Genomic DNA, 13,248 nt, shown 5'->3' on the forward strand with positions numbered 1-13,248 from the left:
CCGCTGCTGGTAATGCCATTGATAACCAGGACCATTTCTTCTGCATAGGAGGTTACCCACTATTATTGTAAACACAGGCTTTATACATCCTCTGACAAGCAACAGGAATTAAAGACCCAACATAAGTGACATACTGACCCCTTTAAAGAAGGAAGACATCCACGTAACCCTTCTTCTAGAGAAAGGAGCTGAACTTTTAACAAATGACTTCTTGTAGAAAGATAAAAAAGCTCCGAATTTTAGTCACAGAGCCCACACCAGATATAAGGTATCTGCAGTCTAGACAAGATCACAGGTTAACTATCAGCATCAATTTGGTAGGCTGTGATGATCTAGCCCCTTCCTCTATTACACACTGAAATTACCCAGAGAAGGAGTAAATATAGCTACAGCTTTAACTGCAGATATAGATGATCCTGAAGAGTAGAAGACTTTTTAAAATCTGGAGAAAAGTGAGTCTTTTGTGATGGACAAAAGATGATCCTGAAGTTGGGAAAGACACATAAAAATCCTGAAAGTACTGCTAAAGTACCTCCTTGTGCCAAGGGTCTGGTTAATGCCTTCCAACAGCATTTTGGATCTATTCCAAGTCTACAGGATGGTATTTCCCATGATGATACAACCAATTTTACAATGAAAATCAAGACGAAATCAAATTCTTTATAAAGCTATTTCTATGAAGGGAAGGAGGTTCGTAATTTTTAAAATGCAGTCAAGTTACATAGGAACAAGAGTGAGTTTCTAGAATACAGATAGCTAAGACGATATTCCTTCCTGTGGCATGGTAAGAATCATACATATCATAAAATAAACTTGACAGTAGAATTTTTTATTCTTGTTCAAATTTTGAGTATTCAGTCTGACCACATTTTTTAATCAAAAGACAATTCCTTAAGTCTGCAATATGGTAGAAGAGTGATGTTGGAGTACTTTTTAAGAAAACTATAAACAAGTGAAAACAGATACTTGAAACTGAATTTTTCAATTGAGCACCATCCAATGGGACGTTCCGCAGCATCCATTTACAAAGTTTGCAAATTACTGTGACTACACATTGCCAGCTGGATCTAGTATAGCTTAGATTTTCAATGATCATGAATAACTGTGACGTGCTTTGTTTAAAAATTCAAATGAAGAAATCTTTGTTGGGTTCAAGAAACCTTAAATGTCCTTACATGGGTGGATGTATGAGAAGAGAGACAAAGGGGAAAGGAAGGAACGGAAGGGTGAAGTCACTGGGCAGCAGAGACCTTGTTCCACGTTAAAAGCCAGGAGTTTAAAAAAAAAATTATACCAACATGAGAGTAGAAATGCAAAATAGGTCTAATGAGCAATATTTAAGTTACTGAGCAAAAAAAAAGCACCACATGAAAATTTCAATTCTGGCCAGACACTAAACCTAAGTTAAAACGAAATCAACAAAACTAACTTATGACTTTTAGCTCACTGTAAGCATTTTTACATATGCCAAGTCCCCAGCATTTGCTGCTAACCATTTATTAAAGGTTCAAGGTCCTGAATCTCACTGAAACAACAGTTTAACAACAGCCCTCGCCAAAATGTGTGACCCCCAAAGTTATAATAGACTCCCTCAAAAATAATGCCGTATACTTACTAGGTTTCATGGCATTTGGAGCACTGGAGGGTGTGGTCCCCCAGCCTGTGGTCGATGCTCCTGTGTCATCCATTTCACCCCACCCAGGACTGCTTTCATTTGGCTCACCCCAAGCTGAAGTACCATTATCTGGAGCAGGTGGTGTGCTTTTGCTCCAGACTGTAAAGAAAGGACATGTATCTCTAAGAATGATTTGTTCAATGAACACCATAGTATCCACTGGGGGTGAAGGTAGGAGGAACAGGCACTCCTGAATTCTGTTGGTGGAAATATAAATAGGTACCACCTTCATGGAGGGCACTTGGCATTGTCACTTTAACTTTTTGCCCAGTAATTCCACTGCCAGGAAATTATACCACAGATATACTTGTAAAAGTAGATGAAATTACATGTACAACAATGCCCACTGCATCACTGTCAGATAACATTTGGAAGCAACCTAAATATCTACCAAAAAGGGACCAGTCAGACCAATCGTGAGTTGCCCATCAAATGAATACTATACACGAAGCAATTAAAAGACAGAAATGTACATGCTAACGTGGAAAGGTTTTAAGAATAATGAAAAAAGCAAGGTGAAGAACAGTGTATATAGTACAATCCCTTCCGTGTAAAAATTTTAAAGGATAGATATATTTTGCTATAGGTATGAACGGAATTTTTGAATGGCACACAAAATTCTAAGACCTGCAGGGAGAGACCCTAGGGGCTAAGATTCTTTTACTTATTACCTTTTGCTTTTCTGTACAGTTTGAAGGTTTTTACTATATGAATAAAAATTTTTACATGTTCTAGGTAGGGAATTAATGAGCAATCTTCATTTCCTTCCTCATTCTTTTCAATATTTCAAGAAAAGAACTAATTAAAAGTAATCATTTTCTAAGTGTCCATAACTGGATTCACTGAATACTAAGCTTACTGTGGAAAGTGGAAAATTAAATATTATGACTAATTTTAACTAAAAAAACGAACACTTGAATGGTGCATCCTCTTAATTCGTTGAACTATATGAGGACATTCAAGCTGACAATGCCAAACTAAGAATGATTACCTGCACTACTTTTTTTTTTTTTAAAAGAGTTCAAAATCCCGCGGCCACCCTCCCCCGCCGCCCTGCCTTTTTAAAAATGTTCACCAGCACTATTTTTAATTTACCAGGTATGATGTTTCCTACTCAAATAAGGAGGGAAGAAAGTTCAATTCTGGACAACTGATTATCATGAGATAACAATCTCCACACAACGAAGTACTCCACTTCCAGAGGTTAACTGTTAAAAATCATCTGGAAAGTGATGGAAACCTTCCAGATCCCAGCTTTGCTACAGCATTTTCTGATGGTCTCTGCAAGAACAACACAGACTACTTCCCGTCGCCGGGGCAAGAGAAACACAGAGGACGTGTCCACAGGCAGAACCAGGATGGAAGTCAGGTCTATTTCTGCTCCTATTTTAATTCTTTATTTTTAAATCTAGAGCACAGTTTGTTTAGCAAGATATAAATCTTTTGGATTCTGCAGACCAATACAATTACCAAAACGAAAAAAAAAACAACTGGGGAGACTAACCCAGGGATGCCATCTTTTTCCTTTTGCCAAGAAAGAACATTAAAATGTACTACCAGCATTTGTTATCACTATCATTTTATAAAAACGGAGTCTCTGTTAACAACAGCCTAGAGTTAACGTAGGAAAGATTCCCAGAACAAAGCTAAGTTAAATAAATGCATCTTAATAAAAATGCCTTGGTTTAGGATTTCTTTTCTTCACCAAAACCTGTGAGAAAAAGCCATTGCCTACCTGATGCTGATTTAGCGGTCATCGGGGTAGGCAGGTTTGGTTCTCGAGGCGCTGGGCCCCCTTGGGAATTCTTATCCCACAGATTCACATTCTTGTAGTTGTAACTGTTAGGGTCTCCCCACGCTGAAGTGCCATCATCAATGTCCATCTTCCGACTAATCGACTGTGGGGACGGCTCTTCCCAACCACTGGGTTCCTCATCCTTCGGGGCCACTGGCTGCGGCCCGCTGCTCCAGTTGGAACCGGAAGGTCGTCCGTTGCCTGGAGGTGGTGGGGCTGGGCCTCCCCATGAACCAGAAGTCTCTGGTTGTGGTGGCGGCGGCTGCTGTGCCTGCTGCTGCTGTTGGTGCTGCTTGTTCCAGGAACTGGGTTGTCTGCCGGTCTCTGTCCAGGCTGTAGATCTTTTGCAATCTTCCCACCCGCCTTTTGAAGCTAGGCTTGCATTCCCACCGTTCCCCCAAGTTCCGATTTCATTCTGCCCTCCTTCACCCCACCCAGACACAGGTTTACTGGCAGAACTTTCCCAATTGCTGTTTTTCGCCTGATCGACCTCCTCTCCCCAACCATTCTTTCCAGAAGTCCATCCTTGATTGGGCTGGCGTCCACCTCCCCACCCCTGCTCCTTGTTGGAATTCTCATTCCAAGAGGAAGATGTCTTTTCATCTGGTCGTCCTCCTCCCCAACTGGAAGAGTTGTTGTTCTTATAGTCGTTCCAGCCTCCTGTGTTCTTGGGGTCTTTCCACTCTGTAGAGGCTGAGAGCTCCCCCCATCCAGACTTCATTTGATTGCTTTGGCTGGGTGCGTCTCCCCAGCCCCCTGAGTTCTTGGTCTGTGTGGCAGCGCTCTCCCACCCCTCAGTTCCTTTGTCAGATTTCCCCTCGGGCCTTGGCACCTCTTCAATATCCCACACTGTGTCCTGCTTAATTTGAGTTTGGCCCCAGCCAGTGTTTGAGAGCACCCTGGGGTCCAAATCAGTTCGGCTCAAAAGAGTCTGCAAGACAGCCTGACAATCAGGATGTGTGGGCCTGTACGACCGACGGCCAGAATTATGACTGTCACTACTTCCTGCTTTGTGGTTGCTTCCAGTGCTTTGACCTCCAACTTCACTTCCCGTGGAGCTGGAAGATCTTCCCCAACAGGGAGCCTGGGCATTGCCTTGGTTTTCAGGGAGGGGGTGGCCCTTTTGATTGTCCCATGCTCCAGTGCTAGAATTTGGTTGGTTTGGACCACTCCATTCTCCAATTTTCAACTCATCAGACCCAGTCGGCTGTTTCCATTCTCCCTGAGAGACCCCAGATGTCATTTTGTTCCCTTCACCCCATTTGTTGTCATTAGAGTCCTGAGGGCCAAAGTTCCAGGACCCACCCGTAGACCTGTTATTGTTGTCCCAAGAGTCATTTTTTGACCCGGTTGATTTCTGAACAGGAGCTCCTTTCCAGGAGTCCTCTCTATCCTTTCCATTGTTCCCATTGTTTCCAGAATTGCTTTGTCCAGAGGCTGTGTCAGTTCCAGAAGACCCCCTAGCTGCACTCCAAGATCCAACACTCCCAGTCTTTCGATCTCCAGTGCTTTGTGAAGGGGCATCAGTGCTCCTGGAGGCGTTCCCCAAGCCCATTCCGAAGGGCATTCCCTTATTCTCCATGGGGTTTGGTGAACTTAAGTTCAAGGAGTTAGTGTTTCCATTTTTTGGTCCATCAGTGTTATGAATTTGAGCCTGTTCTCTGCCAGAGACAACAAAATTAACACCCGCATTTTCCATCTTTGACTGCTGTTCCCTGGATGCCTGACCTACTGTGCTAACCTGTGCATTGGAATTACTAGTATCCGCTTCCAATGCCCCTTTCCTAGAATTTCCTTCTTGGACCAGCGCTGGCCAGGCAGATGGGTTGCTATTTGGGTTAAAGTTGCTGAAGCCAGAGCCAGGTCCAATTCTATCCTGACCGCTCACATTCCTCCAATTTCCTAGTCCATTGTTGCTTTCTGTAGTAGAGTTGGAAGATTGAACAGATTTAGCCTTAGGGTCAGATTTCCAGACCCCAAGATTACATTCGTTCCCAGAACTTGCAGACTGGCACTGGCTCCCTTTTCCTTTGTTACTAGTGGTGCTTCCTGGCAGAGTGCTCTTCTCAGAGCCAGGGTTCGAGGCACTGTTGTTATCGGTGGTGTTTTCGGAAGAAGACTCAGTGTCTTTGCTGGCAATGCAAGGCCACTCTTCCATGTCAGACCCGTCTACAATCACCTTGTCCCAGATGTGAATAGGGTTGGGGGAGGCGCCGTTGTTGGAGGAGGCTCCCGGGCCCCAAGTGGGATTTGCATAATGTGAAGCAGCAGCACCTCCAAGGGCTGACTCTGAGAAAGAGAGTGTCTCATCAATCACAGCTGCACATGCATGCTCTATTAACACCCCAAGCTCAAAGTGCCCCAGAGGAGAGCTCACCATGCTTCCCCGCAAACTAGTTCTCTACCCAGCTGCCTGCCTTGGTGAACTGTATCACACCCGTCTTAGTCATCTCTTCTGTTTTGCCAGGTTGGTGTATTTGCTAAATCTCACCCCCTCAGCATCTCTCAAAGGTACCCTCTTGCCATTCCTAGTGACAGAGAAGGGCCTTCCTGTATCTTGAGACAAGGCAATAACACCCTGTACTTGCTTTGTATCTCCAATCCATGCTGAACACTCCTGGCTGCAGTGAGTTTTCTAAAGCACACTTTTGATTATATCACTGCTGTATGGAAGGCAGTGGATAGTTTCTTAGTGTACAAGAATAAAGCTGAACTCTTTGGACTGAGGTTTGATCAAGATGCTCCACAACCTGGGACCAACTGACTCTTCTAGTCTCACCTTCCACTGCTCTCTCTGATGATGCCCACATTCCACAAATTGCACCTTCTCACCCTGGAACCATTCCACATAGTCACCTCCACATAGGCACCTCCTGTTTTTTCCTTCTGAATTCACAAGCTGAAATTTATCTGTCTTTCTGGGCCTAGTTCAAGTGCCGTTGCTTCTATGAAACTTTTTTGAGCTTACCACCTGAAAACCACCTTTCCCTGTCTGGAGCCATTTTGCTCAGTGTACTGTGTTCACATCTTCCTTTCCCCACGTCAGTGCCTTTTAGTCAGAGACCTATCTTGCTAACGTTTGACTTCCACATGGCGACCAGGGAACTGCTGCTCAGTAAACGTCTACTGAATGAGGAATGCCCACCCAGCTAGATGCCAGGGGCAGACAAGCATGAATCAGTTTGTATGCCCAAGGAACTTGATAAAATAGTCTGGCTCAGCACATATTTGATGGAATTTACTATATTTGGTGGGGGGAAAAACGACCCGTTTTTAGCCCAATAATTTCTAAACTTATTCCTTTCACCAAAGAGCTTTAAATCAATATGACGTTGAAAAAAAACTATTACATAGAGCCATATAAAAATAAGGAAGCAGAGAATCTCAAACTCTTGAGATTAGGGGCTCCTTGGTTTTAAGAATGTAAACAGGAGACTGACTCACACTGGACCCATGTCGACGTCCAGGCCTGGCTAGACTCAGCTGCTGAAGTGCCCGGCACAACCGCTCCCTCACACTTCCCTTTGCAGCTGGTTACGAGGAGCCAGGAAGGAAGGGCCAGGAGGCCTTTCCCTGCCTGATTTGGGTCTGGCCTGACAGCCACCACAAGAAGCCTTCTATACAGGGCTTATCTCTGTATGAAGCCTGTGTCGCCGCGAGCTTTCTTTCCATCTTCGCTTGGCACACAAGATGGTAACAGAATTTTCTAGGCAATTCTACGTTCAAATCAGAACTAGAATAAAGTGTCCTGTCATTAACAACCACCAGGCTCATTGTCCTTGCCAACGCTTGATGGTCTTCAAGCTCTGAATTTTAATATAGTCTCAAAAAATATTTTAAGAATACGTGGAAATCTGTTAACAAGCTTTAAACAAAAAGGGGGGGGGGATGGTATCTGGAAGTTCTTTACTGTTAGCTGTTTAGTATTCATCTATTAAAAACTCTCAAAACTTCCAGTAGGACCCTTCAGCTAAAGATCCCTTATATCTACATATAGTTTTTAACAAAGCTCAAAATCCAGGGCTCTCTAAAGAAATACTGATTTTAAAAATCTAATAAAAGAATGGTATTATGTGGGATCCTCCCAAGATTCTACATTATCATCTAAGAGACCATTCTCTCTATTCTCCCAGCATTCCAGGAACGTAAACACGGGAGTCTAAGATTCAGAACCAGCCTCTGCACTAGCCTCATTTCCAGTCGCCCCCTGAGCACACACCTGTGGGGGAAGCTGGGACTACGGAGGCTCGAACTGTAATGCTCTTGTCTGAGGAGGAAAAAAGGTCCCAAAGAGAGAGGAAAAACAGCAGTGACATTAGACGCTCAGGCCAAGACCACACACTCACTGGACACCAAAACCCAGTTTCAGGAGAGAAATGCTGGTACACATCTCACACTGGGCTCCTCCCCCATCTTTTGAGTAACCCCAGGCGTCTATATAATTAACGTGGACTTGACATGGGCAACACAAGCGACATGCTCACTCCCTGCAGCCGCCGTGCCTCCCGTTCACCTGCATGAGGCTCGCTCACCTGGTGCGGTCCCACCCTCGCTCTGCAGCAGCGCTCCTGTCACTTGTGCGTTGGGGTTTGCTCCGGGCGCTGTGGAGGGAGGAGGCCCCGCCCCGCCCCCGAGGAGCATGCAGGACGGTGGAGGAGGCTGCCCACGCTTTAGTAACACTTTGTGGTCCTGCTGGCAACGGAATCGCGGCGGCACCTCCCGAGGCATGTAGCGGGCGGCGCTTGGCGGTTGTCCGTTCGGCACTGCCACCCTTTTGGCATTGTTGCCACCATTGACTGGTGGCGATGGAGAGCTGCCAATCGGGCTGGCGGCCGTTGGTTGGCTTAAACTTGGTTTCGTCACTTCGGGCACTGAAAGAGAGAGATTGGGAAACAGCCTTTGAGATCAAATGCATTTTTCTGAAGATTATTTTTAAGAAAGCTTGCATGAGACCAATTCTAATAAGACAACTCTTCTTTCACCCAACTCTGAGGGACATGGTCTTTCCAGATTCCCCAGCATCTTCAGTTTACCGAAGGTAGGGTAAGGGCAGCGAGTGATGGTGACAAGGATTCAAAGACTGCGGTATCATGGAATTACATTCCATTAACTAAGGAGGAGAGGGGAGCAAGCACCATTCACTCCCCTAAATCAATAGTGGAACACCTGAAGGGCTGCCCAGAAGGTCTAAGGATGCATACAAACCCCACACAAAACCCATGGTAAAGGTTCAAGGCTCTCAGCCCAAGGACCCTTTTCCTTCATCCACATTCTGAAAGACTGGCCTCTGAGAAAATTTCCCCCAAATCCCTGGACTAGGTAGGCTATGCACCCTTCATTCGGGCTCCTGGAACACGCTGTCCATCTCTGTACCACTGAATGAACCGGTTATATTGACGTTCTCCATTTACAGACCCTTCTCCCCACCATGCCAGAAGTTCCTCAATGGCAGGAACCCATCTTTCATCTTTTTTTCTTAGGGCCTGGTACAGAGTAGACCCCTACAGGGAACCCCAGGCCTAGAGAATCACAAAATCAACTTGGTTTTGGTTTCTACAGCCACCTGAACTCAAAGACTCTTGGCACTCTGTGTAAACATTAGAAATGTTATCTTTTTGCTTTTGTCCAAAAAAAAAAAAAAAAAAAAAAGTGGACCTTGTGTGTGTGTCTTTCAACTGTTCATTTAAAATAAAAATTTCAAAATGTAGATAGTTTTCCTATTTACTTTAAACACTTAAGGTTTCCCCTCACTTTTACAACGGCAAACAGGAAGTACTGGGACACTGAGACGACCGTGAAGCTCTGCAGGACCCCTTGGCTTCCCCTCAACCCTACAGAGAATGTTCCTCTGGATCTGCACCTCCCTTGCTTCATCTTACCAAAAGACTGCCACCCTTTCCAAGAAAATCCACCTGGTAAATACAGGCTGGCGGCAATACAGAAACAATCATTGAGACTGGTAATTCAGATGATTCTGAGGCCCAAATCCTTGACACCCAGAGTCATGTTAGGGCCAGCCCTGGTGGCAGTATTGCTCTAACTGCTGAAATGATGCTGGGCCAGCATGTTGCTCATTGAACTGGCTCCTTTATGAGGAGAGAGATACATCATCAGAAACCAGGGGGCCCAATCTATACCCACTGGACATTGGTGAGTACTGTGAGTAACAGGAAAAAAAAGAGTAGGAGCCTGAACTAACTGCAAAGCAATGCTTGGGTCTAACCTTAGCCAATCATGAGGCAGTTCTGGGCCTCCTAGTAAGGAAGGGAGGTCAGAGGATAAATGAATGAATGAATGAATAAATAAGTAAATAAACATATTTCTTAAGAAAATAAATTGGTCATTATCTAATATTATTAATATAGTACCCTTTGCATGACTTGTAACAGCCAGTGGATAAATAACTGATAAATGAATGAATAAAGATGAATTATTTAATGATTCATTTTCTATCTGTGCCTGGAGGATTCCATAGCACATGGCATTCCCAATCCCCTTTCCTCTTATTATGAGAATAAACAAGAAGCTGACAAAGGCTGGCGGGATTCTTCCCAACTAGCTTTTAGGATAGAAGGAGTTATGCTTCTGCAAGGCTACCCTTCTATAAGAGGGCTAGAATCTCCCCTTTAAGGTAACCAGGTTTGTTACATGCCTTCCCTCATTTCTCTAAAATAGAGTAAGACATGGAAAGGAGAGTCTACAGAGCTGAGATCTGAACATCAGTTCGACTAACTTTACAACATTCATAGCATAACCAAAGAAATCTGGTGGGTACTGTGTACTGTGCAAGATTCCCTGCAAAAGCTCCTCAAGGCATTTTCCCACCATCACATCAGAGGTAGAATGGATCATAAACGATGAAGTCATTATAAAACAGGAGCACCGCTTGACCACTCTCCTTGCAACATGGTGCTCTATTCTGGGAGATTAGCCATTCAAAACTCTAGGACACAGTCAGAAAAAGCCTGCCTGTGATACATGTTAAGAGCAAACTGTTTCAGGACTTGAATGAATTCTTATTCTGTTTTTTTTTAAATTACACCTTTCTGTAAATTCAAGAATTTTAAACATTTAAAAGCCAGTCACAACTCTAGGCACTAACTGGAGAGCAATGCAGCTGTTGGGCAGGATGCCCAATCCGACCTGCTTCCAGAAGTCCAACTAGAGACATCAGAATCAGTGCGTGTGCCACGTCATGCTCCAGAAAGTCAGGCGGTAACAGAGGAGAGGGAAATTGTGATTAAGTCTGAATTACTTTTTGGGCCCTCTCTCTTCTCTTCTGAACCTCAGTGATTTTAATAGCTTGTGGTGCAAATATTTCTAAAGATGAGCTGCTCAAAATAAGGGCACAGCTTCTTATTTTCCAGAGAGAAAGTCTATGGCTTAAACATGATCTCTGCATCAGGGAAATAAAGACGTGAAAAATGCTGGGTATCCTATTTTCTAATTTCCATTCATTTACCACCAAAAGCCATTTACTTGCTCTAATGATTGAATCTTTTCCCCTTCCCTGCTGCCATTATTTAACACCATTCTCATCTTACAGTCTGAACTTCTAATTGCCTCTATTTCTGAAAAACTTCAATAAGATTCTTTTTCAGATAGAAGTATTCTTTAAGAAAATTCCGATATGGGTAGGACCAATACAAACTATTTTCTTTAAACACCTTTTTGTTTTGGTTTTTTAATTAATTTTTATTCTTTAAATACCTTGATGGTACCAAACATCAAAAACAAACAAACAAAAACAAACAAACAAAAAACACTTCTAGAAATGTTTTAAAAGTAGTTAAAATACAAACAAGCTCTAGAGAAGACATTATTTTAGACTGAAAATTTTCTTGGTGAATAATAATGAGTTACAATGCAATACAAAAAATCTCAAAGATTGATGACACAGAGTGGCTGACACACACTCAACACTGTTCGGTAACCTCTAAGCACTGTCTCCATTTCTTTACCTTCCACTCACTCCCCATACTCAATGCACACTGGCCTTTGTCCAGATTGTCTCCCTGGAAGCTTCTCTCCTCATTAAATCACTAGTGATTTTGTTGTCATTCTAATGGGCACTAGTTGGACCTCGGGGGAAGAAAGCCTACCTCAAATGTTAATCAATTAAAGTAGACCCAAGGTTATTCAGTGCACGCAGCACCATGCACCCACTGTAATATGACTTCTGCAATAGACTCAAAAGCCAGAGTTGTGGCCACTGTACAACAGTGGTCCATCTCCTCAGGTATGCTGATGGGAAAGTGCTGTTTCTCTGCTGTGTCCAAACTGGGTTAAGGTTATGAATTACTGCTTTGGACAGCAATATCTAAAAATTTTAATTTATATTGAGCTGGAAGCTTTTCCCTGTTGCTTTGACTCACCAACAGACATTTACCAAGGAACTGCTAAGTGTCAGGCACCAGAGTTCTTCAAATCCTTGAAGATAGTTACCAGAGCTTCCCCATGTGGGAAGCATTCCTTGGGAGTTAAACACTCCCCACCCCCTTCCAGTATTTAACCCTCCCAGAGGTGACACAGGTTCAAATTCCTTGACCATTCTGGCCCAAACTCTTCATGGTCCATAGAGGTTGATCTCTGTTCCTTTGCACAGAGTGGTGCCCATTATAGGAACTGTAAATTCCTGCCTAGATACTGTATTTCCAGTAATGTAGCTTAAGGTCATGTTAGTTTCTACAAATCAGTTATTTCATACTGATAACTTCCATTAAGCCAATTGTCACCCTAAGATCTAACATCTTTTTAACAACGCTAAATGGTTACGTCCAAACTCTTCCATTACACAGTCTACTTCTTCAATCCTAATCATACCCTTCATCCCTGTTAAATCTGGTCTATTACATCAATCCCACAAACGTTTCCAATTCCAAGACCAATATCCAACAAAGGAGGAAATCAGCTTCTACCTTAAGTGCCTTTAAGTTATTTGCTACTTGAGTAGCAGGCCCAGCTCTGGCCCATGTCTTCACCTAACCTCCACTTGAAAGCCCTGTCCTGTTTTCTCCAAAATTCTCACTTTTTTTAAATGATGGAAAATAAAGAAAATATGCTGAATTTACTTTTTCTCTGAAATACGGACAAACCTTATTTCAGTCCTCTGTACAACCAGAGACTTGGCACCGACACAGTCTTTTTTTTTTATATAGGGTCTGTTGGGGAAAGAGAGGTGGATTCAGAGTTAAGGGGAGGCTGCCTGAGGAAGGCACCATCTTTGGGAAGGGGACTAGGACCCAGAAACATCAGCTGAGGGAAGAAGGATGGGATTTAGGCAGGCTGTTGGGAACAAAGATGAAGATGTGGCTGTAAAACGGGATAAAAAAGGTAGAAAGATCAGGGCCTCCTTCTACTTATGGTCTAACATACCTCAGGGATAATTTTTATTCCCCAGTTCTAACAATTAAATCCCTTATGAGACCCAAAGCAGGCTCTCAGCTCACTTCAGGATTATTTTAATTTTTGAGTGGGAGGGTGGTGGCGATAGGGGGGTATGGAAACTGTGAAACTATTCCATTTTATGGTAGGTAAGAGAAAAACCCTAAATGGAGGGAAACTTTGGTAGTAAGTAAAAAAGAAAGTTTAATTTTTAAGGCTTTGGCAGAGAAAAGAGGAATGTGATTCTGAGAAGAGACCTAGTACAAATAAAAAAAAAAGAAAGAAAAATCTAACGGATTTTCAGTTTTCCAATAGAAATACCACTTAACATACAGAGCAGCTTGTTTCGACAGCTCAACTGGTCCTTGGCGTCACAAGTATTAAGAACTGTGGC

The 13,248-nt window shown here is 43.3% G+C and overlaps 1 protein-coding gene across 7 annotated transcripts in view; it reads right to left on the reverse strand.

Moving 5' to 3' along the window:
- The window catches only part of TNRC6B (trinucleotide repeat containing adaptor 6B), a 247,651-nt gene that overhangs the window by 46,266 nt on the left and 188,137 nt on the right, over positions 1-13,248 (reverse strand). For 6 of the 7 annotated variants that reach the window (XM_061204455.1, XM_061204454.1, XM_061204451.1 and 3 more), the window contains 3 exons: positions 8,003-8,341; positions 3,411-5,759; positions 1,616-1,774 (listed from right to left, as the gene is read on the reverse strand). In XM_061204455.1, the coding sequence (XP_061060438.1) occupies positions 1,616-1,774; positions 3,411-5,759; positions 8,003-8,341 (2,847 nt within the window). The remainder of the gene's footprint in view (positions 1-1,615; positions 1,775-3,410; positions 5,760-8,002; positions 8,342-13,248) is intronic. The other variant, XM_061204453.1, reaches the window with a different exon arrangement.

Source organism: Eubalaena glacialis, chromosome 11 (genome assembly GCF_028564815.1).
Source record: "Eubalaena glacialis isolate mEubGla1 chromosome 11, mEubGla1.1.hap2.+ XY, whole genome shotgun sequence".
NCBI classification, from domain to species: Eukaryota; Metazoa; Chordata; class Mammalia; order Artiodactyla; family Balaenidae; genus Eubalaena; species Eubalaena glacialis.